This window comes from Ixodes scapularis, unplaced genomic scaffold (genome assembly GCF_016920785.2).
Source record: "Ixodes scapularis isolate PalLabHiFi unplaced genomic scaffold, ASM1692078v2 PGA_scaffold0__279_contigs__length_252992795, whole genome shotgun sequence".
Taxonomy (NCBI): Eukaryota; Metazoa; Arthropoda; class Arachnida; order Ixodida; family Ixodidae; genus Ixodes; species Ixodes scapularis.
Window position 1 is genome coordinate 151359192 of NW_024609835.1, and position 22573 is coordinate 151381764.

The 22573-nt window shown below is 46.2% G+C and overlaps 1 protein-coding gene across 2 annotated transcripts in view; it reads right to left on the minus strand.

The window, feature by feature from the left end:
* Nucleotides 1-22573, minus strand: part of LOC8030101 (hemicentin-2) — a 682796-nt gene that overhangs the window by 51270 nt on the left and 608953 nt on the right. For both annotated transcript variants that reach the window (XM_029991995.2, XM_040221179.3), the window contains exons 5-6: nt 20018-20314; nt 3982-4236 (exon numbers count right to left, since the gene is read on the minus strand). In XM_029991995.2, the coding sequence (XP_029847855.2) occupies nt 3982-4236; nt 20018-20314 (552 nt within the window). The remainder of the gene's footprint in view (nt 1-3981; nt 4237-20017; nt 20315-22573) is intronic.

The window sequence follows — 22573 nt, forward strand, 5'->3', positions numbered from 1 at the left end:
ACTGCCAAGATTACATTGTCTTTTGCAATCGTAGAGAAGGCGTGGGGCGAGATTTTTACTATATTGTGTTATAGTGTGTTATAGTCGTGATCGTCCAAGGCGGGGGGGGGGGGGGGGGGAGGGTGTACTGCAACTTTTTCGTTTGTCTTCTCATTCACTCTGCCCTGCGAGCCTACCCTGACAAAATAAAAGTTAATAAACTTTCAGCAGATAGAAAACTGTACATTATCTGGTATGTCAGTTAGTGACCACGAATAAACGGCCGACGGCGGCGGAGAAGCGGTCGCCGTGTTGACGACCTGCTGTGCTAGGTGCAGTGGTCGCAGGAGTGCGTACGCGCGGCGCAGGGCGTTTGATTCTGTCACTCCATTCACAACGGACGAAGTCGTAGCTAACGCGCTCGTTACAAGCGCCAGAATTGCAGTTTGTGCAGTCTGTATCTTAAAAAGAAACGGCTGCAGTTTCACCGCTTTCCAGTCGAGGAACCACGTTGAAGCACTTGGTGCAGGCTCATCGGTTTGACAGACCCCGGTGCTAAGGTCAACATGTTCGGAACATTCCGTAGATCGGAGTCGCCACTCCTAATCGCCCGATTCCGACGAGGAACTGGAGTCTTCATCAGAAGACTCGCCGCACTTTCCAACAGGCGTACCGGCGTATGGGACCAGTCCCATAATATGGAATTGTAGTAGACCGTTTTTCTCCTCCGCTACGGTATCCCTGAAGAAAACACCACAGCTGCGCCTGCGCGCCGCCAGCCTTAACTGCAGAGTGTAAGGTCTTGTGGCGGATTACGGAGCGCTATCCGGGTGCTTAGCGGGCTGCGGGAACGGTCTACTACAATTCCCCAATGTCGCTGTATTCCAACATATTTATTGAACTTGGCTCAGCTGCGTTATGACCACGGCTATCGCGGTGAGGAGAGGCGCCGATTCAGAAAACCTGTCTGTGGCATCGGCGCCATCAGCGCAGTAATACCCTGTGGTAAAACCTACCAGCACAACGCCAGCTCGCCGCTAGCTCCCTCATTCCCGTACCCCTGAGGGAACTTCCGGTTCCGGTGCCAGAGTACGTCCCCAGCGTCAAAATTGCGCCGCGGATTGATTTGCGGTGAGATGGAGAGGAAAAAATAAAAAAAAACTCGATATTTCATTATTTGTCGTGCAGAAGTTAATCAACCGAAACGAAAAGGGGTGCCTGTTCGACGTTCAGTGAACATTGAAGGCTTAATCTAAAAGTTATTTGGCAAAAGTAAAAAGGTAATTTCATGGTCCCCTTAAAGGTCGACCTACAAAATCGTCTTCTGCCGGGCAGAAAACCGGTACGCAGTTTCGCTCTCTCCATTACCTCTTACACTCTTCTCTCCTCTTCTCCCCACAGGAGCACGTCTGTGAGCTACTCCCCGCAGAAAAGAGGATTGTCTTCTCTTTCTCGAATGAAAGGGAGGAATTGGTGGAGAGTTTCGTCCTTTCTGCTTCCTGGTAGGCCTTTAAGAAAGTTGTGGCGTTGCCTGTAACGGGGCCCGAACTTTATGCTTCGTATTTCGCACTTCGGCCTTCTTACCGTCTCGGGCAACGATTTTATGATTAAAACAATTTGCATCTCGTCATTTTTACGTTGTTCATCGTGTCCCGGAGGATAGAGAAAACACCACCTTCATTAAAAATGTCGCGATTTCGCTGCATAATCGTAAAGCAAAAGTCGAGCTTTTTTCCCCACCTGCAGCCGCAAGTAGCAACCGAAGGGACTACGGCGAGAAGATTAGGTGACCTCGCTCGGCTCTAAGCTGCAGCGTAACGCCCGCTAATGTCAGCAGAGAGAGGGAGAAGACGCGTGCTCCGAGATAGCACACGGGAACCTACACAGCACTCCGAGTGACGTCACTAGAAGTGCGACCATGTGTGACCCTGAGGACTGGGAGTGAGTTGAGGGATGCCCGAAATGTCAATATTCGTCTTTTTTTTTTTTTTTTAAGAAACAACTAGGACACGCAAGCGAAATCGGTTTTCCGTTCTTCACTTCAGAAATGTCAGAAGGTAACTTCCACAAATTTTTGACCAAAGTCCAGAAATCGTTGCACACCCCCTTTAAGATACTCAAGACTCGCTGCGCGCCGTGTTTCTTACGCTGTCAGCGATTATATGGCGCCTGAATTTTTTTTGCAACAAGGAAGTATACACACTGTAAGAAATCATCTTTCGAAATCCAATTATGACGACGTGGTTTTCTTCTTATTTTTCCTTTAGAGGGCAATACGTGGAGATAGGATCTCGCCTCTCACCGGTTTCATCAGGAGTGCCACACGGAAGTGTTTTGGGTCCTCTTTTATTTTTAATTTTTATAAACAATTTGCCCAATGACATTACAGTAGTTATAAGACTCTTCGCAGACGACTGCGTGATATACAGTAAGATGAACACAGCGGAAGATGAGGTGGAGTTAAACAATAACCTACAAAGAAATTAATAACTGATGTGAAACGTGGCAGAGGGTGTTAAACCTGAAAAAAATTCTGTTTTTATGACAATAATTAGAAAGAATAATGTTTTAAATTATGAATATAGCATAGATAATCGAAAACTTTCTAAAGTCATGGAATATAGGTATCTAGGTTTGACATTTATTTCTGGCCTACGATGGAACAGACACACTGACAAAGTGTGCGTCAAAGCTAATAAAGCACTATAAAGCCACAGACGAAACCTCTCTACTGCTATACACGAGATAAAAGCTCTTTCATACAAGACTCTCATAAGACCTATTATCAAGTGTGCAAAAATCGTGTGGGACCCACATACCTTGACAAATTGTGCGAAATTGGACGAGATTCAGCGACTAGCCTCCAGATTCATATTTAACAAATTTAGACGTGCTCATTTTCCCACTGAACTATGTGAACGCGCAAAGCTCGCAACTTTTCAATCGAGAACAAAATATGACCGCGCGAGTTTGTTTTACCAGATTATTCAAAATCAAGTAAAATAAATTGTTCAGAATACTTCGAAATGCGCTTCAATAAATCATCAAGGAACCACCACACCATGTGCATTCCAAGTCCGTATGTACGAAATGATTGTTTTAAATTCAGTTTTTTTTCTCTAGAGTCATAAACGAATGAAACATGCTACCGTATGCCACTGTTTCATCAGCGTCACTAAGTTAATTTCTTAAAAATAATTAAACGACTGTTTGATGTGCTACTTATTACATTTAATATATTTACCAACATTTAGTTTCATATCAGCTTTTGGAGATGACTTCCTTTGATCCTTCTTGATCTTTGAGTGATGTACATTTAGAGTGTAATTTATGTATACTTGTTTATGTTTCTTGTCCGCGTTATAATATATTGTATTGGTTGTTGCGGGATAATTCTTATCTTGTACCAGCGAGCTGTACGTGTTCGTTATGTATTTTTATTTCATCCTGTAAGGGCCCTGTTTGGGCTAACACTATTAATAAATAAAAATGAAATTAATAAAATCTGGTGCGTCTAGTTTCCAGCAATGGAATCGGGAGGTTCATTTTCTACAATCCAAGGAGAGAGCGCGGCGAATGACGGGGCTGAAATTATGCTTAGACCTGGGAAAACGGTCTCCTCTGTAACACCGACCGTGACGTTTTACGTGCTAACGTCGCGCTCGGTGTCAGCTGTCAGATTGTTACTTTTTGTCCTCAAGATATTTGAAGCCTCGTCATTCGACGAGCGCCCTTCGCAGGTCGCAGTGATTGGTGCTCGTAAAAGCTATGCGGAAAAATGAATGCGCTGAATTTTTCTAAAAGGCTCGCAATAAAAAAAGAAAAAAATAACTGCGGTTTTACGTGACAAGTGGCAGCACGCAAGATAGAAAGTTCAATCTATGTTTGGATGCAATTCGTGTGCTTTCACCGAGTGCACAAAACACCGAAGTATCTCGGCTGTCACGGGAGAAGGTCCCGATGGGAATCAAAAATAGAAAAAAAAGCGTTACTGCAACTCACATAGAACGGACAGATGAAGCTTGCTGCTGAAGCCTTCTCCGATGACGTTGGAAGCGATGCATTCGTACGAGCCCGCCTGCCTCCTTCCGACTCGGGAGAGAAGCAGAGAGTCGTTCCGAACGTCCAGCACTCGCCCGCCGTGGCGCCAGGATACAGCCGACGCGGCGGGGTTGGCGTTGACCGCGCAGACGAGCGTCACGTTGTCTCCTTCCAGCGGTCTTCGGTTCGCCGTGGTCAGCGTCAGCTGTGGAGCGTCTGTGAGAATCCGGGAAAGAAGCAAGATAATGCAGCTGTTTTGAGGTGCTGAATCCAAGCTGAGAGTTTGGGAATTTTTCGATCAGGGGGAAACAAGAATATTTAGCGAGTACCAAAGACGCTACTAATATAAAACAACACACAGACCAATTTTGCTTTTTAGATTGTTTGCACAAAGAATGATCTGCGTGGGATAGCTATGTCATTGCTTTTATATCGTCATCTTTAGAATGGACATGTGAACGCGAATGTTTTAAGCTGCTAATTCGTGAGCGACGTTTCAAAAGTTCACTAAGAAACATGCCGTATTTAAATATGCCTTTTTACCCTGGGCCTCGACCTTCCTAAAGTCATGTACCGCATTAAATATATATCGAACGAACGCACGTTAATTTCTCACCGCCGCAGGTACATATGGGCGCAACTATAGGGCATCGAATCAAAATATGGCGACAGTGGCAGTGTAGAAGGGAAAGAAGCAGAGGGACTAAACGCGTGTGAAATAAACCCTCTACAAAAGGTCGCGCCATCTAGTAGGTTCTGCGCCAACAATCTGAATCTACCTGGGCACGTACTCGGAGCACGCGGTTGGACAGGGGGGCTGCTTCAGCGCTCGGTGTGAACTCGCCTCAGCGCGTATCGAAAACGAGTGCTGCGTCAGCATTCGGCGAGGACTCGGATCCAATCACACGCTTCCTCCTCGAAGAAAGGACGGCCCCCAATGTTGCCTGATGGACTTTTGAAAAGAGGTCGATTCGAAGCGCAACTTTCGCATCTGTGTATTAGCGGCTTAGTTTTTGCTCTAGAACATGTACAAATCACTTCTAGTCTTTTACATATAGGGAGGCCCTCTACCGCCAGCCCAGACCCACGAGCTAGGCCATTCATTGGTACGGACGAAGTGATTCAGCAAGGAAGTTGAAGGAAAGCTACGAGCCGAATGCGTTTCCGCGCATTCTAACATACATTCATGACCGATCGGACGACGTGTATAACCCCAGTGTTGGTATGGTCACTGAAGGCTTAAAGCACACGGGCTATGACTAGTTCTGAGCTCTAAAAAAAGAGTTACGGCTTAGGCGAGCTGGTGAATATTAAGCAATAAAACAAGAGACACGGAACAAGAAGGACACACACAACACCGTCTCATTCACAGCTAAAAAGTTGTATTAACAACACTCACTTTATAGTAAACAACCCTTAGACGGCGCCAAAGTGTGGAAAAAAAGGCAAGGCTAGTATCAGCAAAAAAAGGACCATTCATCGGCGATATCTAATCAATTACAACCTACGAAGCAAAATCCAAGAACTACAACAGCACAAATGTCCGCACCTGTTTTTCAAGAACAACCGAAAAAATTATGACACAATTTTGCGCTGATGTAATCCTAATTGTTTCCTTCAAAACACGTTTCAACGGATCCAATTATTTGCATGCCATCTGTGTCAATTTCCCCTCGGGAACACAATAGTTGCACTCATCCAAATGCTCCACTATTTCAGAGTTGGGCAACTCAGATAGCACTGCCCTTTCATTAACACAAACCCAGTCTGCTCAGCGTAAGAAAGGCCACACGTCATAGGAATATTAGAGACGATATATTTTCTGCACGCTATGGCTGGATTTCTGTGCCTTTTGCCAGACTCTTCATGTACTCCCAAGAAGAGAGCGAATCGACTCGGACGAAAATCGTTCTTAAAAACTTCTCCAAATCAAACCGCGCTGCTAAACCTTTTGAATTGTAAGAGATTGCGTAAAAAAAAAAAAAAAAAAAAAAAAAACGGAAGGCGCATTTTACTCGTCAAACACGTTCGAATCCGAAAGCCAAACGCCGGACGCCGGCGTTCCGCGTTCTAACGTGTTCAACGAGTAGAGTGGAGACAGAGGCAGCTGTGGCATTAAGTCCACCCACTAATCGTACCAACCAGAGCTTGGCGTTCAGACGTCCCTGTGCGCTCTCGTTTCTTCTTCTCCCTCAGTTTCTTGGCGCATGGGACTATGCTCCGTTTCAGCACAAGTCAGCCCGCAGCCGAAGCTACGAGCTGATGGCAAAATGGCGAATGGAGCACACACATGAACAGCGGAAAGGTCCTTATGTAATAATAAGGCAGGATTCTGGAGCTGCCGTGACACTGGTCGGTTAGCCCCTCATTCCGAAGCTGGCCTTGACGTCGGCAACCTCTGCTCAACGTTTCTGCTCGGTCGTTGTTCTTCTCAGAATTGAAGACGTATAGGCGTAAATTGTCTGACTCACAGAAGATTCAGATACAACTGAAGGCGCATACGTTCAGGATCAGATATCGTCTGGTGTTCTTGTGAAATGCAGACGACTCCGTGAAATGCAGACGCCGTAGACGCCGTGGACAAAACACACGACGGTAACCTCTCTTCCAATACAGTTGTACCGATGACTGAGAGAAACACTTCTTCGGTCCAAAATCAGGCAGGGAGAACGCCCGCGAAGGGTTCCTTTCGCACGCCAACCGCGTAGGCGTTCGCTTGGTCGACGTCCGCACGAAAATGAAAATTGATCTCAACAGCATGGCGAGTTCCAAGAATCGTATTATCGCTGCCCAGACACCAAACCTGCGGCATCAGACGATACGAAAGGCGAAGAATCATAGTAGGAAGCAAAACCTTGACGTGATCCGCTATGCCCTGCGTCGCTTAAAATGTCAGTGAGTACCTCACTTCGCTCGGACCAATGGCACAGCGAAGTATAGAAAGGTGGGCGTATTGGACACACACTTTGTGTCCGACTGCACGTAGTTTCCTTGCCTACTTAAGGCGAGCGTTTATATTAAATCGGGCCAAACACCGTCTAAAGTACACTAAATAAAGTTGAAAAACTTAATGCAGGTGGGAATCAGTCACCAAACCGGTCGAAGGTCATATAATATGTTCGTATTTTACGGAAATAGTGTCCGGTGTTTTTAACTCCTAACAAAACAAAGTAGGGCCGAAAGTTTGCGGAGTGCGCGGATTGGACATGGGTGACAAAAGAGCGGCGTTATTGTCGGTAACCGGACAAAAGCTCACCGGACAAAAGCTCACCGGACAGACGCTCACAGGACAAAAGCTCACCGGACAAAAGCTCACCCATTTTTTGACAGACCCCGACGAAACCTCACCCGTTTTTTGACAGACCCGGGCAAAAACTCACCTCGATTTCTTTTTTTTTTTTTCTACCCGGGCGAAACACGGGCTGAAATAAAGTGCGAACGCAATGGACATTGGACCATTTTTAGGAGAACTTGTACCTCATCCACCATTGAGTTGCGAATTTTTTAAATATACTTTGAAAGAACGGGAGTTCGGCCTTTTGGAAAAGTACAAGACAGATGACCAATTAAAAAAAAAATTGTGCGGGATATTAAATATGCTCGGGTTCCTTCCACCACAGCTTGTTCCACAGGAACTAACCACCAGGGAAAAGTCTACCGGTGACATCGCTACCTGCTGGATTATTTTGATTGCACGTATTTCAACGGCCGCTTCCGTTATGCTTCTGTTCCATCTGCGGCGGCACCCAGAGCGAATTTTTCCCTTCGCCTGACTCTGCGCCGACGACGACCGGAGTTTCCCCCGGTACGGTGGATTATGTGCGACACCACTCTTCAAGATAAAGACCGGATGAGCAACACCTGCGAAAGATAGAGTACCGGGTTCCAGAAGCTCGTCGGCCACGCCCATCCAAGCGTCTTGAGGCTGATTGAATGCCTACAGCAAAATCAGGCGCTCGTTGCCACGGCAATGGCAACAGCCCGGAGAGCTGAGCCCACCGTAAAGCGGGTGCGAAAAATTACTCTGCACCTGCAGAATCGTCTTAGAAATATTTGCGAGGCCTTGCATGTACATCGAGACCTACGAAGACTGCTGGAGCTAGTGGGGGACTGCATTCGCCTCTAACCAATCGATAAATAAACTTGTTTCTACTAAAATCAACAAACCATGCGCCTGTCAGATTTAATTTATCGTTGCCTTTTTGTGTCGCACGCATGCACTTAAGTGGTCCGCACTCGTGTTAAGACCAACATGAAATTTTCTCGTGGTGAGCTTTTGTCCGGGTCTGTGAAAATATGGGTGAGCTTTTGTCCTAGTCTGGGAAAAAATGGGTGAGCTTTTGTCCGGTGAGCTTTTGTCCGGTGAGCTTCTGTCCGGTGAGCTTTTGTCCGGTGAGCTTTTGTCCGGGATTCGTTATTGTCACGGGAGTCCAGTCGGTGCGAACCGTAAAATTCAGCCCCAAACTTTGTGTTCGATATTTCTAGGGCCCCAGCTTTGCACGGCGTGTGCTGAACTCCGGGGAACAAAGTAAGCACCGAGAAATACCTAAATTTAGTGGAAGGCGCACAGCCACCTTGAATATGGTTCATAAAGTCTAGGGCACGCAATTTTCCCGAAGCGGGGCTCTTATCAGCGGCTTTCTAATTTATAGCATGAATCAGCGTCGAAATACTACGGCAGATCGACCTCATGATGGAACATAAAACACCTAATTTGCTTTACGCTTCTTTGCCAGATGTGGCTTTCACTTGACAGCGCTAACTTATCACAGGAGCACTACATTTTTAAGTTAAGGTTAGGGCTTTAGAGTTAAAGGCTTGATATTGACAAATTGGTTGAATACTCATATGTATATACGGAAAGAAGGAACAAGTAAACATCTCGAGCAAAAAATAAAGCATCTACAACTTCTTGATACTTTGTCTCTGCCCTCCTACGAACGTCAGCACTACAATAGGGCCCCGATGTAACCTCTGTGTCCTCTTTTTTAAGGATTGTACAAAAAACAACGCTTCCTGTACAAAAAAAAAAAAACAAAACCTTAGAAAGGGGCAAGCACAAAAAGGGGGAGGGGTGTTCAAACGCGAAAACTATACCCTAGTAGTGTCAAAGCATTTCTCAGAGAGTCTTCCCGGCGTTTAGAGTGTCCACTATTTGAATAGTTTTACTGTAAAGCAGCCGGCTCCTGCATCTCATCTCTTGTTTTGACATGAGGTGTAGTATGGCACCTGCCTCCCAAACAAACCTGTATAAATTGTTCACGGACGTATACTTGAGAAACCCGAAACTATCTTGCTTTGCGTTTCGGGGGATCGCAAAGAAGGGGGGAAGTAAAATCAAGTAAAACATCCCAAGACGAAGATGCAAAAAACAAAACGCATAAAAAACACAAAGCGAACAGAATTTGGTATTGGTTCCTTGTTGACAAACGGCGGTCGGATTTTCTGTGCAAATGTACGATTTGTTTTATGCATGCTCTCGAATATGTCGTCCTTCGTCCATTTATGTATCGGTTTCGATTTAATATTTCGGATTGTTTCCATTGGCTTATATTTGCAATTCAATATTTACTCCGTTGATGTTCTCTCATGCGTTGTAAACCGGCTACCGAGAGAAAAATATTTCGTGTTCATTTCTTCTTGCGCGGGGAGTAAACCACTGTCTTAACAGTATAGTCTGTCAAGCGTGAGATCAACTTTTTTTAAATTTGTTAGTAATAGAACGCTCGTTTAGACGAAAACTCGGCAGTATCCCATTGGTCCGAAGCGCTGACGTCAGCACGCTTTAACATCTTCCTCTCTCCCAGTACTGACAAACTGACAGGCACCTTCGGGTTCTCGTCAAAACGAGCCCTTTCGTATTCGGCAAAGTTACGCGCACAGCGCGGAGCCAGTGAGGAAAGAGGCGACGCGCAACACCTCCTAGATAACAAAGCGCTAGGGCTGAATGAGATGGCTTAACCAGAGAAGGCCAACGCTGGACACTGGAAACGAGTGCTGCGTCTGCGCTCGGCTTTGAGTCAAGTTTGAGCCGAAAGCTGACGCAATCGTCGTGTCCAATCTGTGCCCAGCTTTGGTCTTCTCCGATGACGCCGTCTCATTCAGCACTGCGGCCTCGTTATCCGGGAGGTTTTGCGGCGCGGCTCGGTGGAATGCGGGCGTGCTCGGTTGTCGCTTTGCTGTCGCATGTTGTTTTTCGCTCTGGATTTTCGTAGTAGCGGTGTGTGGGCTGTGGTGTCCGTGTAGGTAAAACGATGGATGCGGTTCCCTCCATGAGTGATATGAATGAGGTGTATCTCAGGAGTGGTATGGGTGTGGTTCTCTTCTCGAGTGATATGGATGACCGTATGCAAGGGCGTCGACGCACTCTGACGAGCGGAGTACACAAAAGGGGTAAAAAGAATTACACAAAGACCCATCGGTGTCTTTTTAGAGAAAACGTTATCATGACCCTTGGGGAAACGCCACATACGTCTTCATTCGCAAAATGCTAACACTGACCCCGTCACGAGGCCAAAAAGAGGCAGAAAAAAAGAATAGAGGAAGCAAAAGAGAAAAGTGAAGGGGTCAGCGTTAGCGCATCCCAAAGAGAAACGTGTGTGTCGTTTCCAGGGGTCATGCTAACGCATTCCCAAAGAATCCACCGTTGGATCTCTAAAGTATTACTGTGACGTTTGGCTGTGACAGACGGTCGCAATGATCGGGACCTCACTATCTAATAATGCCAAAGAAGGCTGACTCACGCTGGTAGGCCCCTCTTTTTTATTTTTATGTATTCATACTTGCAACGACCAATGGGGAGTTTTCTGTCAACTTCCGCTGACGCATTTTTTCCCAGATCGCAGCGTATGACAGCTTAGCCATAAAAATAAAATCGATATCCCGCGAAATGACGCTTTGAACGAGACTACCCGCACCACGCTAGGCACAGTAGCCGCGGAGCGATCGTGTTTCGAAACTGATGCTTATCATTGTTCTCGTCATGCTCAGCCAAGCGCTGCACTCCTCGCCCGCTTTACCGGCGAGTAAATAATGATTGTAAGGCGAAAGTCTTATATGTTCCATCGTTCAGTCCTTGAGCGAAAAAAACGTCGCCGAAACAAAAGGTACGAAAACCGGTGACACGAAAGGTTCCAAAACGTTTATGAGACGCGAATACCTGAAAGTATAAAACGGAAGGAAGTCCTGTTTCCGTCCAAGTCCTCAATGTTTTATCCTTTTAAATATTCGTATCTATTTACAATACGCTCTTTTTTTACGTGACATCTGCGCATTTTAATATTCCAAAAGAAATAGTTTTGCTCTTGTCCCTCGGCTGGCGTCGAACCAGCGACTTGTCGTTCAGTAGTCCGACGCGGTACACCGCCACGGCAAAGGGGCACCACTACGCCCGTAAATCACGTGTCTATCTTTAATGCATTGGCGGTCGGGCTTTCGCCTTGAAGTCGTCTCAGGGATAACATGAGAGACAATGAATTTTTTTTTTTTTCAAAAAAGCCGCTAGTTCGGGGTTGTGTCCCCCATCTAACACTGAAATCAGAGGTTTTGGGGCGTTTTCAGATTTTTTTCAGTGATAAATATATGAGTCTTGAACTGTGGGCACTGGGTGGTGGTATAAATGTGTAAAGCTGTACCAGCCTTTTGCTTTGCCTTTGCTGACTTGAACTCCTCCACATACACTGAGCTACTTCTGCACCAAGAAAAAGCACTCCGTCTAAAAGATATGAATTCAGAAACAAATCCGGAGAAACATTGTAAAAATATTTGGATTCACTTCAATAGTTTGTAAATAGGGCCGCAATGTCGCGAGGCCGTCAAGTTTCTTTGGGCTGACATCACTTGCTATTGCCAAAACCTGTGCGTAGAAAAACAAATAAAAATAAAAATAAAACTTGAATCCCGTTCACGTAGGCTTCTTGTTTCCGCGGGAATCGAGGATTCATCGCTCGTTTACATGCCATCTTTCAAGTTGATTACATGGCCGCTGTGTACATTACTTTTTCTTTCAAGTTCTTTGCCGGTCCATTCACTAGTTTCATTTTATTGCCGCTACCAAGATGGCAGACGTAGTTCTCAGCTCGCTTCAAAATAAAGCTGTAAATTTAGCACATAGTTTAATATCGGTGTAAGCATGTTATTTTTTGTCTTCTCCTCCGACCTTGATATTTTTGCCACTCGCGTTTTCTACAAATAAAATGTACTGCGTTATACATATGTGCTTCTTCTCGATTTTCATAAACGTAAGTATTTTTTTTTTTACTTTTTTCATCGTTTCAATGACATGATAAGTAAAATTGGCGACCTAAAAACAAATATTTTCGTTTCCATAAATCTCTGGATAGACCGACTCCCCAGTGATCATCTCTCCGGTTTACCTGAAGGAGGATACTTTAGACACGTCCAGGTTCCTAACGATGACTAATTTCTTGCTCATATATGTAGTCGTTGAAAAGAAACTAGTGCACAAAAGAGTTAATACAGATAAGAAGGATAATATACATGAGCAGCGCTGACTGACAACTGACATTTTTATTGTAAAACAAGGTCCAGCAGAAAGAACGGTTAACTGGTCCTGTGTACCAGTGTTGCGGAATGGGCACCCCCATTCCATTCCAATTCCATTCCGGGGAATTAGAGTTTGCGATAATTCAATTCCTTTCAACTCCCAGGAATGGGGACACTGGGACCTTTCCCACTCCTGGAATGGCTGAATCGTTCCCATTCCATTCCTCTAATTCCTAAACGTAAAAATTGGCTCTTGACAGCTACATTGTGTTGCCGGCATAAGCACCATAAAGCTGACATTATCAAACGCATACACAATTGCAACAAAATGCAAAATGCCTAAAAAAAAGCACTGAAAAAAGCACTAAGCGGAGCGCTGGTGGCACAAAGTGTTTGTTTACATTGCACTGCACACATCGAGAAAGCCCCTTGATATGTCGATGCTTGTTTAAAACGTCGGTCCTTCGACCACGTGGCTCGCAACAAACAGCAAAATGTAAATCCACTACTTCTTTTTGGCAAACGTTTTGCATTTGTCTTCTAGGACATTCGCGGCCAGCGTGTTTATTTGATAAGACCATAAAAATATCCAGTTCGTACGTGGCGCAGAAATAAGCTATATTAAGTACTGTATTCTTCAAATACCTGCACATCAATACGGCTACGCTGCTGGAAGCGACTCCACACGTGCACAGTGGCAGAAACAGATCCTCTGACAAAGTGCAACCTCTACGGCGCAGCACGAGACACCATGTCGCGAAACAGTCTTTCTGCAGGTCTAGTCAGTTCGGTCACTTGACAAGAGCGGTGACGACAGTCTACTTCACCTTACGATAGACGGCAACAGACAGCATGAGAGCCATCAAAACCAATGCAGTGCTTTCTGAGTGTCGCGTGACCCTGGGGCGCAGCAACGCACCGTGCGTGTAGTCCCGCTCACGGTGCCGGATTGCCTGGGGTGACTCGTTGCGTCCGCAGCGGTCCATCACAAGGTGAAACAAAGTAGGCAGAGTCTAAAGTCGAAGTAAGTGAGCGGGGATCCGCTAGCTTGCCTGTAACCCTAACCCACTTGAATGTAAAACATATAACACAGAAAACAAGCATCGGAACGAAGACCAAGTAAAAGGCGGGCTTACACGTAAAAATGCAGAATAATAAAACAAGTGTCGGAGCAAAGCGCAAGAGGAGAAGAGAGATGTGAATTTCGCTTTGTTTTATTGCCGAACCAAACCCACAGTTCGCACTTCAAAGGAGTGCGCGCGAATGAACGTGGAAGGCAGCACGTTTGGCCGCCTGCAACGCTCCTCGAACTATACGAAAGCAATAACTGATCATCTTTCGACGGCGCTCGAGCCAACGAGTTATCACAGCTCTGCGAGTTATGAGTCGTCCCCCGCTCTCAGATCTCAGACTCTGCGCGCGTGTATTCTCCATGCCTTCGTTTCTTTTGCTTAGTGTTTGGTTTCTTGTTTCGCTCGCTCTCGTGTAACGCAAGGAAAGCCCGTCGCCTGCGCGAAAGGCGCCACCGTCACCCCCCCCCCCCCCTCCCTTTCCCCTCTGCTCTTTGCTTTGACGCTTCTTGTTTGTATTGCATTTTTTGCGTATAACTCTGCTAGAGCTCCACGCGGGTTAGCTGTTTCCAGCCGGCTTATTTTCTTTCTGAGCAACTGGCTCGCTGACTGGCTCAAATTCGCTGACCGTAAACACTAAAAAAAATATATATATATAATATTCGGGCCCCATTCCATTCCCATTCCATTCCCCTCAATGCTGCTGCCATTCCATTCCCATTCCATTCTGGGTTTCGCGAAAATTCGGAGTGATTCCGGAATCATTCCAACTCCGGAGTGGCAGCTCCGCAACACTGCTATGTACTGCACCTTTTTTCCGCTCATCGTTTTTGTGCGCTTTTCTTTTCGTGAGTTGTGAACCAACTCGCCCCTATTGCCACTTTAACACATATAGTCGTCCTAAATATTTGAGAATAGCTGTTCTTCGTGGGCTCCAGTACGGTATTTATTTTCCAGGTGGCAGCCAAGAAGGCTCGAACATCTTCAAATTATGTGTGCATTCGTATATGCTATGGCGTTTCTTTTGTACGGAGGGACAAGTTTGATTGGTCTGTTAATTTCGATGGAAAACCTTTACAGCATTAAAACCCAGACTTTTTGTTGTTTCTTGAACCATGAATAACGCAAGTCAGCTGAACAGAGTCGGTCTAACTCGTAAGTGAAATGTTCCTTCTTTACACAAGTGTGTCGGTCCGCATTATTGCTGCAAATTACGTGTCGCACAGTTTAGCGTTGTGTGTATGTGTTCCACATAACTTAACTAGGCTCCCCCGCAATCCCTCTTCCACACATTAGCGGCGAAGACACAGCGAAACATGTCTGTACATACACACGACCGGGAGAACGCCAAAAACACAAAAAGACGGTAATCGAATTCCCCCGCGAGACCTGAGTGCCGCGCTCAGCGGCGATAAACCATAATTTCTCGCACCTCTCTCGCGGATGACATCTTCCCCTTCGTCTTGCGTTATTTCCTCCTATTGTTTTACTTATTTGCTCCTGTCGTCACCGTCTGATAAGCGAACTCAGCTCTTTGGCTTCCCTCGGTTTCCTTCATTCGATCAGCTTTTCTCTCTCACCAGCGAGTCCTTTATTTGGGCCACGTTTACCTTAATGCCTTATTAACACAGTGGTGTTTGCCGCTGCTGTCATACAACTTCTTCTTTCATATCCCTCACCCGTCACCCAGGGTCCCGCGCTTCGCGTTTCACCGAGGGATAGGGACCGGAGGAATCGATCCCCCATAAGAGCGCCAGGAAACTGCCCACTAGGACACCTGGAACGCGCCTTCGGCTGATGTGTTTACCGCCCTATCCCGCTCATGTATCCAAAGTGATCGCGAAGCGACAACACAGGACGCAGCGGAAGCTGGCATGTAACGTTGGCGGATGTTACGATCCTGGCGGTTGGCATTAGAGGCCTCGGCAAAAAGTACGAGCAAACACCAGTGTTGCTGTCTTCACGGAGTCCCAGCTTTTGGCTGATGAAGTTTCAGTGGACTCTAAAGCTGGAAATCGACTTCCCGCAGGATAAGCCCCCCCATGCCCCCCCTTTCTTGCCCCTGTTGCCACGACCAGAATTACGACCGGCGGCAACTATGACACGTATATGACGTCACCAGGCGGAAGCCGAAAGACCACTTTTTAGGACATGGTAAACACACCAGACTGAGAGGCGTTCCTGGCACCATAATACAACCTTGAAGACGAGGCCTGCGCATGATGTAATCGTTAGTGGACCCCCGACTCGCCCCGACCCGCCCCGACCCACCCCAAGCTCAAAGAACGCCGAAGCTGAATGAGAGTTGCCGCGAAGCCGCAGACGCGTCGGTTTGGGGAGGCAGCGTGTTAGCGCACGCTCGTTGTGAGCCTCTGCAAAGCGCGTTGGCGGCGACGCTGACGCAAACGTGGTATTGATCCTAACCGGAGAGTCCCGCGTGCGTCTGGGGTCCGCTGCGTCGGAGCGTCGGATGCAGGGTCACTGAGCCGGAACCAAGGGCCATTAAGTCCGCTTCAGCTTTTCGCTCCCCTCCGCCGATTCTGGTGTCTGCAGTGCTGCGTGTCCCTATCTGAATGATTAGCGCTCTTTTCAGCGGAAGAAAAGTTTCTACCCACTGTGGAGATTATTGTAATTTAATCGCACCCCCTTCAAGCCGTCGAGCTTCCCCAGGGAGTTATCGAAAAAGAGGTATTCAAGTAATGGCCATCTAGAGATTCAGCTGCCGACGGGACCCGGATATTGTTTCCAAGCCATAATTACATAGATACTGCGATAACATGTTGAATGCTGTAGTTGATGATGAATCGTTACTTCTGCAGTTGATGTTATGAAACTCCCGAGGTCTCCGTCGTATGCAGTTACTCGTCCAAGACCAATAAGGCAAGGCTTCCCCCCCTCCCCCCCTCCCCCCCCACACACACAGACACACTTTTCCTGAAAAAATTGGTTGGTGCATATGTTTAATGTACTGGATAAATTTCCGTAGAACAACGGCCACAGCTGAAGAAACGTCCACGGGCTCTTGCTGCGTGGCGATGTCGGGTGCGAAAGAAGCGAATGCCTGCGGCTCGGAGTACGGTTGAGGCCAATTCTTTTAGGTGACTGGCTAGCAGGCGCGTCGCGTACCTATCCGCTTAGCCTAACACGTCCCCCAAGGTAGTTCTTTTTATGTGCAAATAAAATATCATTATTCATATTATTATTATTAAATGTGCAGCCCCCCGCGCCGAAATCTACGAGGCGCATATACGCGAAATTGCGTGCGACTGCTTTTAACGCTTCGCCGAGTCGTGTGAACTGCCCGTGCCGCAGAGCACGCGAGCTCGGCCACTGTACAGAGCGATGAGCTAAAGTTGTGGAATCACGGCTGTCGAAGCGGCGTCCTTCGCCGTTACAATCAGACAGGGGCGCGTCTCGTTGAAGCGAGCAGACGAAGAAGCTATAGTCGGTTGCAAGCTAAGAAAAAACCGGAAATGCCTCTCAGAGGAAAATGTAATCCTACGCCGAGAAACGCCAGCCAATCGTTTTCATGACGTCACGTATCCGTAGACCAATCGCGATCCTTTTGAAAAAAAAAAAAAGCTCGACATGGCTGCTGGCCTTAGCAACGCGACGCTAGTTTCTCGTGACAATTATTCTGCTTTTTTGCACCGTGTTTTACGTGCCCGAGGTTACGCCACGAAATCTTAATGGTATCGGCTTGCGTTTGCAGCAGTTTTTGCGCGACAACGTGAGAATCCAGCGACGCTATCGCCAACGAAAATTTCGAAGCGGGCGCGAGGCTTAGCACTGCTGAGAGGTATGTTAGACGGTATGTTAGACAGTATCTTGGACAGAAAATGAATTGGGAAGACGGTACATTGGACATGACTTTCTTTCTTTACTAAACAGCTATTTCGTTGACAAAAACGTATTCTAACTTATTTAAATGTCCTGAATGAATTAAATAAATATTGTAGTAGTTTAAGACACGTTTCCTGGAGGAAGAAAAAGCAACGTTGCTAGCGAACTACTTTCTCGACGGCGGAGGCACTTCAGATGGGCGCAATGCGCTTGTGGGTGGAGCTAAAAGATTGTTCTCAGGTTGCATCCGACTATAGCAGATAGGAAAGGACGCGCGAGCGCAGTGCACGGTTCTAGGCAGCGGGCGGCGATGAGTGTGACGCCACTTCCGTGACCAAGTTTTCGTGACATCTATCTCCTAACTTTGCACCCCCTTCTAAGCGCGGAGGAGTACGTAGTTCTACGTCAAAAAATGAAAGAATGGAAGATCTCATGGGACTGGTAGTGAAGGCCCTTAGAAATGAAATGTGAATAGAAACTACCGTGATGACACAAACTTCGGTAGAGGCTTCATATGTAAAACTATTTGCTTATCGTACGGTAGGTGTGGTAAATTTGAGTTAACTCTGATTGTGATAGGATGAGCGAAATTCACAAGGGTTGAAGCTAATGATGTCTGTTAAGAAACGACTGAATATATACCTCATTTTTTGTTCTAGCTGCGACTGCTTTTTTTATATTTAAATAAACAAATGATTACATTTGCAATATTATCTGAGGAATTACAGTCACTTGTGAGTTAAACAGTTGGAACTTTATGGTGAAGGTTAATATCACTAAATTTTTATTTATCGTGAAACAAAGCTTGTATCAGCCTGGGCGCGTCAGGTATTTCAGTAAACGTAGAAGTGTCAGCTATTTCAGTAAACTGCTATATTAGAGAAGGAAAATCCTTCTTCTCCTTTACACTTCCGACGCCATTGACAGTGACGACGCTGAAAAACGTGTGATCTTTCACACCCGCACCCGCTTCCTAGGGCCACCTCCGCACCCACTTTAATAAAAGTCATGCTTTGTGAAACATGTACAGGAAACCAGACATGAAGAGTGAATATGGCGGTGATTCCCCATCCTCATCAACTTCACATCGGCGTACAGTTGATATCTGAAAACGGGCTCATGCCCTATCAGTGGGCCGAGTTTTGAACAATCTTTCTGACTTCTCAACAAATTCTGGCCGCCGAGAGTGTCGCCCATACTAACGCGGAACATATTTTTTTTCTACAATAAACTATCGATGTATTTATCCAAGCAACTTGATGCTTACGACGCACGCGATGCCCGCTCAGAATCGATTACCGCACTGCATTACTCTGAGTTCGTTAACGTTTGGAGCGGAGGTTCAAGAGGGCTGAAAGGGCACGAACGAGTGTTTTTTAAAGGCGTTTTTCGCGCTCGACTGACTGCGTAAACAGGACACTATAGAGCTGCTGGGTCCCGCTTCTGTCTTAGCAGTGCTACACGTAACTTCTATACTAACACAGGGATCACGCGCTGACAAAGCCACCTGGCCAAGCTATGAACCCTGGCTACGATGGACACTTTCATCATCAACGTAAGATACGTATATAACTTGAGCTAAACGATATATATATATATATATATATATATATATATATATATATGTCATGTTGATATTCAAAAGCACACTCTATTTGCTAGACCTAACCACTGCCGTCGTTATCCTCAATATCTTTTTTTCTTAAACAAAATGCTCAGATAATGTTTAGATTGTGATCCTGTATTGTTTTCGGTCGATGTAAAACATTAGCGCGTGAGTTTCTGGTCGCTCCGTGTGGCACGCCAGCGTCAAGCATTGAGTATGATCAATTACCCTCGAGCTCGAGCTAGCACAATGAACTGAATAGTCGATTACTGTTTAACCGCCTTTCTTTTTTTCTTCTTTCTTTTTGTGGAGATTACCGCCGAGCACCATGTTCTATTCAACGCACGTAGTTCCTGATAGCGAAGAGCAAAGGACCGCCGATCGAATATTCGCGATGGAAGAAACCTTGTGCTCGGAAGTACGGAGTGGAGCAGGGCCAGCATGAAGGGAGAGTGAATGCAAGCGGAGTTAGATGGAGAGGGACGAGAGGGGTTTGCAGGCTATAGTATCTAGCATGTGACTGTTCATTATGAAGCAGAGATTAATTTCATTTCATGTTTTGTTTCTGCTCTCGGACTATATTTTGCGTATTCACTGAAAGTGCGAGGCAAAGAAGTCGCTTTTTTCATTAAGGGGTCTCCCACCGAGTGGTCAGCAGGTATAATTCCATAGACATGCCACTTCCTATTTTAAGAACTACGCAGAAAAAGTGTACGAGTTTACTCCGGCAGGAAACAAAGACGGCCAATCAAGGCGAAGGATAAAAAATATCAGCAAATAACAAAGCCCATGAGACGATTAGGTCTTAATTATGTGATGAGTGCAGGATCAACCGGTAATCGAATGGTCATGCTCTTTCTGCTTGTGCACATTACATCTATTCTTTGTCGTGAATCGTTGTTTCCTCTTCTACAAAAAAGTGAACTCGTAGAGCTTTCTTTAGAGTGACAGACGCTACACTTCTCAAACTCACAGTGCACGTTGAGCACCACGGTGTCGCTGACTTCGCTTTTGGGCAGGTGCGGGTTGTCTGCTCGGCAAGTGACGTTGCGGCCGTTGTCCTCTGCAGCTACGATGAAGCTGACGCTGCTCACGGTTGAGTTCGTGGCCGTGGACACAAAGTCTTCGACCTGCGTCAGCCGCTGACCGCCCTTGAACCACGTCACCTGGGAGAAAGGCCGGGCGCCGGTGGCCAAGCAACGCAACTCGACCCGGTCGCCGGCAGCCGCAGGTTGCCTGGGGACTGCAATCTTCACCTCCGTGGGCTTCACTGAAACAAAACGCGAACATTTATTTAGACGCTCGAGGCGTGAATGCTTGCAGGCGCGGGCACACTAAGGGGGCGTAGTACATCAGGGTAGTTTGAAAGGTTCGGCGGACTAATATGTACACTTCGCAACACAATTAACTGTAACGTGGTTGCATATATTTGCTCTCAGAACGTAGCGTCGATCAACAATGTATTTACTGACAGAGGGAGAACGGCTGGGCGTGTCTTGCGAACTTAATGTGTCCTGCACTCAATTCACGCATTACACGCTGTACTTTGGCTATGCGGGCGCGCTCGAGGAGCACGAGGTAGGGAGCTGGAGGCGGGACGATTGAGGCTCTTCCCTTCCATTTTCATTTTGCTGGTGACTGTAGCATTATTATTTTATGAACGCACATATTGTTTGCCCGGACTTATCAAAAGCATCCTTGATGTGCATCGAGATGTGCGAAAGGAAGCGAATAGTACCAAACTCTACCTTGTTATTGTTAGCGGCACACGTTTTGCCAGAGTTGACAGGCGACTAATCACTTTCAGGAAAAAGAAGACGAACATTTTAATCCCAATGAACACACGTCGTGGTGCCTTAGGTTGGCCGGTCCCTTACTTCGTGTTGCTATAGGCGTATGGCCGCGATGTGAGTACTCGCTATACTAAGTTTAGAATTCGCTTCGAGTGAAACATCACGTGAACGAGATTTGTTCCGACTGACAGAATTGCAAGCTCATCAATGCAACTAAAGCATCTGTAGGCACGTGCCATTAGGGAAAGGCTTTGGATGTCTCGATCCAGGAACCTCTTTGCGTCATGTTACTGGTTTATCAAGCATCAGTCTGGCGTGACGAAATCGAAACAGACTGCAGAACACAAATCCGATTGTGTTACGCATTCGTGTCTGCTCGAGGACGGACGGTGACGTTGGGCGCTTTAAAGGAGATGCCAGGTACGCTTTATGTTCGTCTTACGACAAAGCCAGTGCGCGAAGTCAAAGCGGGAGCCTTCGTACCACGTACCCCATCAATCGGAACGGCCTCGCCACCTCACCGGTCTTTTCGTAACGGCCACACGCGGCGGAAATAACCCACTCGTTTTTATGAGCTTGCTCGAGAAAAAAAACGCACCCTTCCGTAGCAAAATGCCGCGCCTTTGAGCGTTGTGTTGCAACGCCTATAAGATACATCTCATAAACTTGGACGTCGAAACCGTTTCACGTCTTGGAAATGGGCTTTTTTCTCTTTCTCTTTCCAACGAAACTAGACCACAATCGCAATTCTAAGGTTCAAGAAAGCAAAAAAGAAAATAAATGTCGTTTGCGTAAACATATTGTAATGTCGGTCCTGGCTTTCAAGTTCGTCGACATTGGTTCTTGCTGTAGACGAGAAATTTAGCCAGTGCAGTACGTTTGCTGGACTAGGGTCTTTAGCGTACATCACGCTGTTGTGATACAAGGCCGCAGGGATGGGGATAGTGCCCGGGGATCTCTGGGTTCTGTAGCGCGAGCTTTCACTTCATGCGCTCCGAGCTGTGGTGGGCTAACGCACTCGGTCACTGATTTCTTTTCATCCTTCGATATCGAGAAATAGCCGTTTTTCTTTTTATTTATTGGAACCATAAAAGTTAGAGAAGTTCCTCATAGTCAGAGAAGATATTCTGGCACGGAAGGTCATTTAAACATTTAAACGGTATTTGAAACTTTTGAATTGTTGATAAGAAAAACTTGAACATTGCTAATAAGCATTCAGTAGGGAAAGAAACATTTGATTGCAAAAGAGTTGATTCCACAACTTTAGAGTCCATGTTACGCGAATTTTTCAGTACATTACTTAGTGGATTTGATGAACGGTCTGTGAATGAAAATTGGGTCCTTTTTCGAAAAAAAAAAAACGATTGAAGGGCAATTTTTTACAAATCGCTCCAAATTTGCACAAGCCCTAATTTACAGCTACTATTAAAATATATAATGAAACAAAATAAACGTCTGTACAGGTGTACCCTTCAAACAGACTCGGAACGGGCTTGGACCGTTTATCATGCTTACTCAGTGGTATGTAAAAAGAAATAGAAACCGCCAAACAAGCATTTTGGGCCGCGGACGTCTGGAACATGCTTAGAACTGACGGAAGAAATTTTGGAAAGTAATTAAGCCTAAACCTTCACCAGCATTGCCAAGCGTTTCTTGTGATGACTGGTCTTTTTTGGGCCCACGCCAATCGGCCGCTGGGTTTGACACCTTTTTAAGTAGTGTCTTCACTGGAAAAG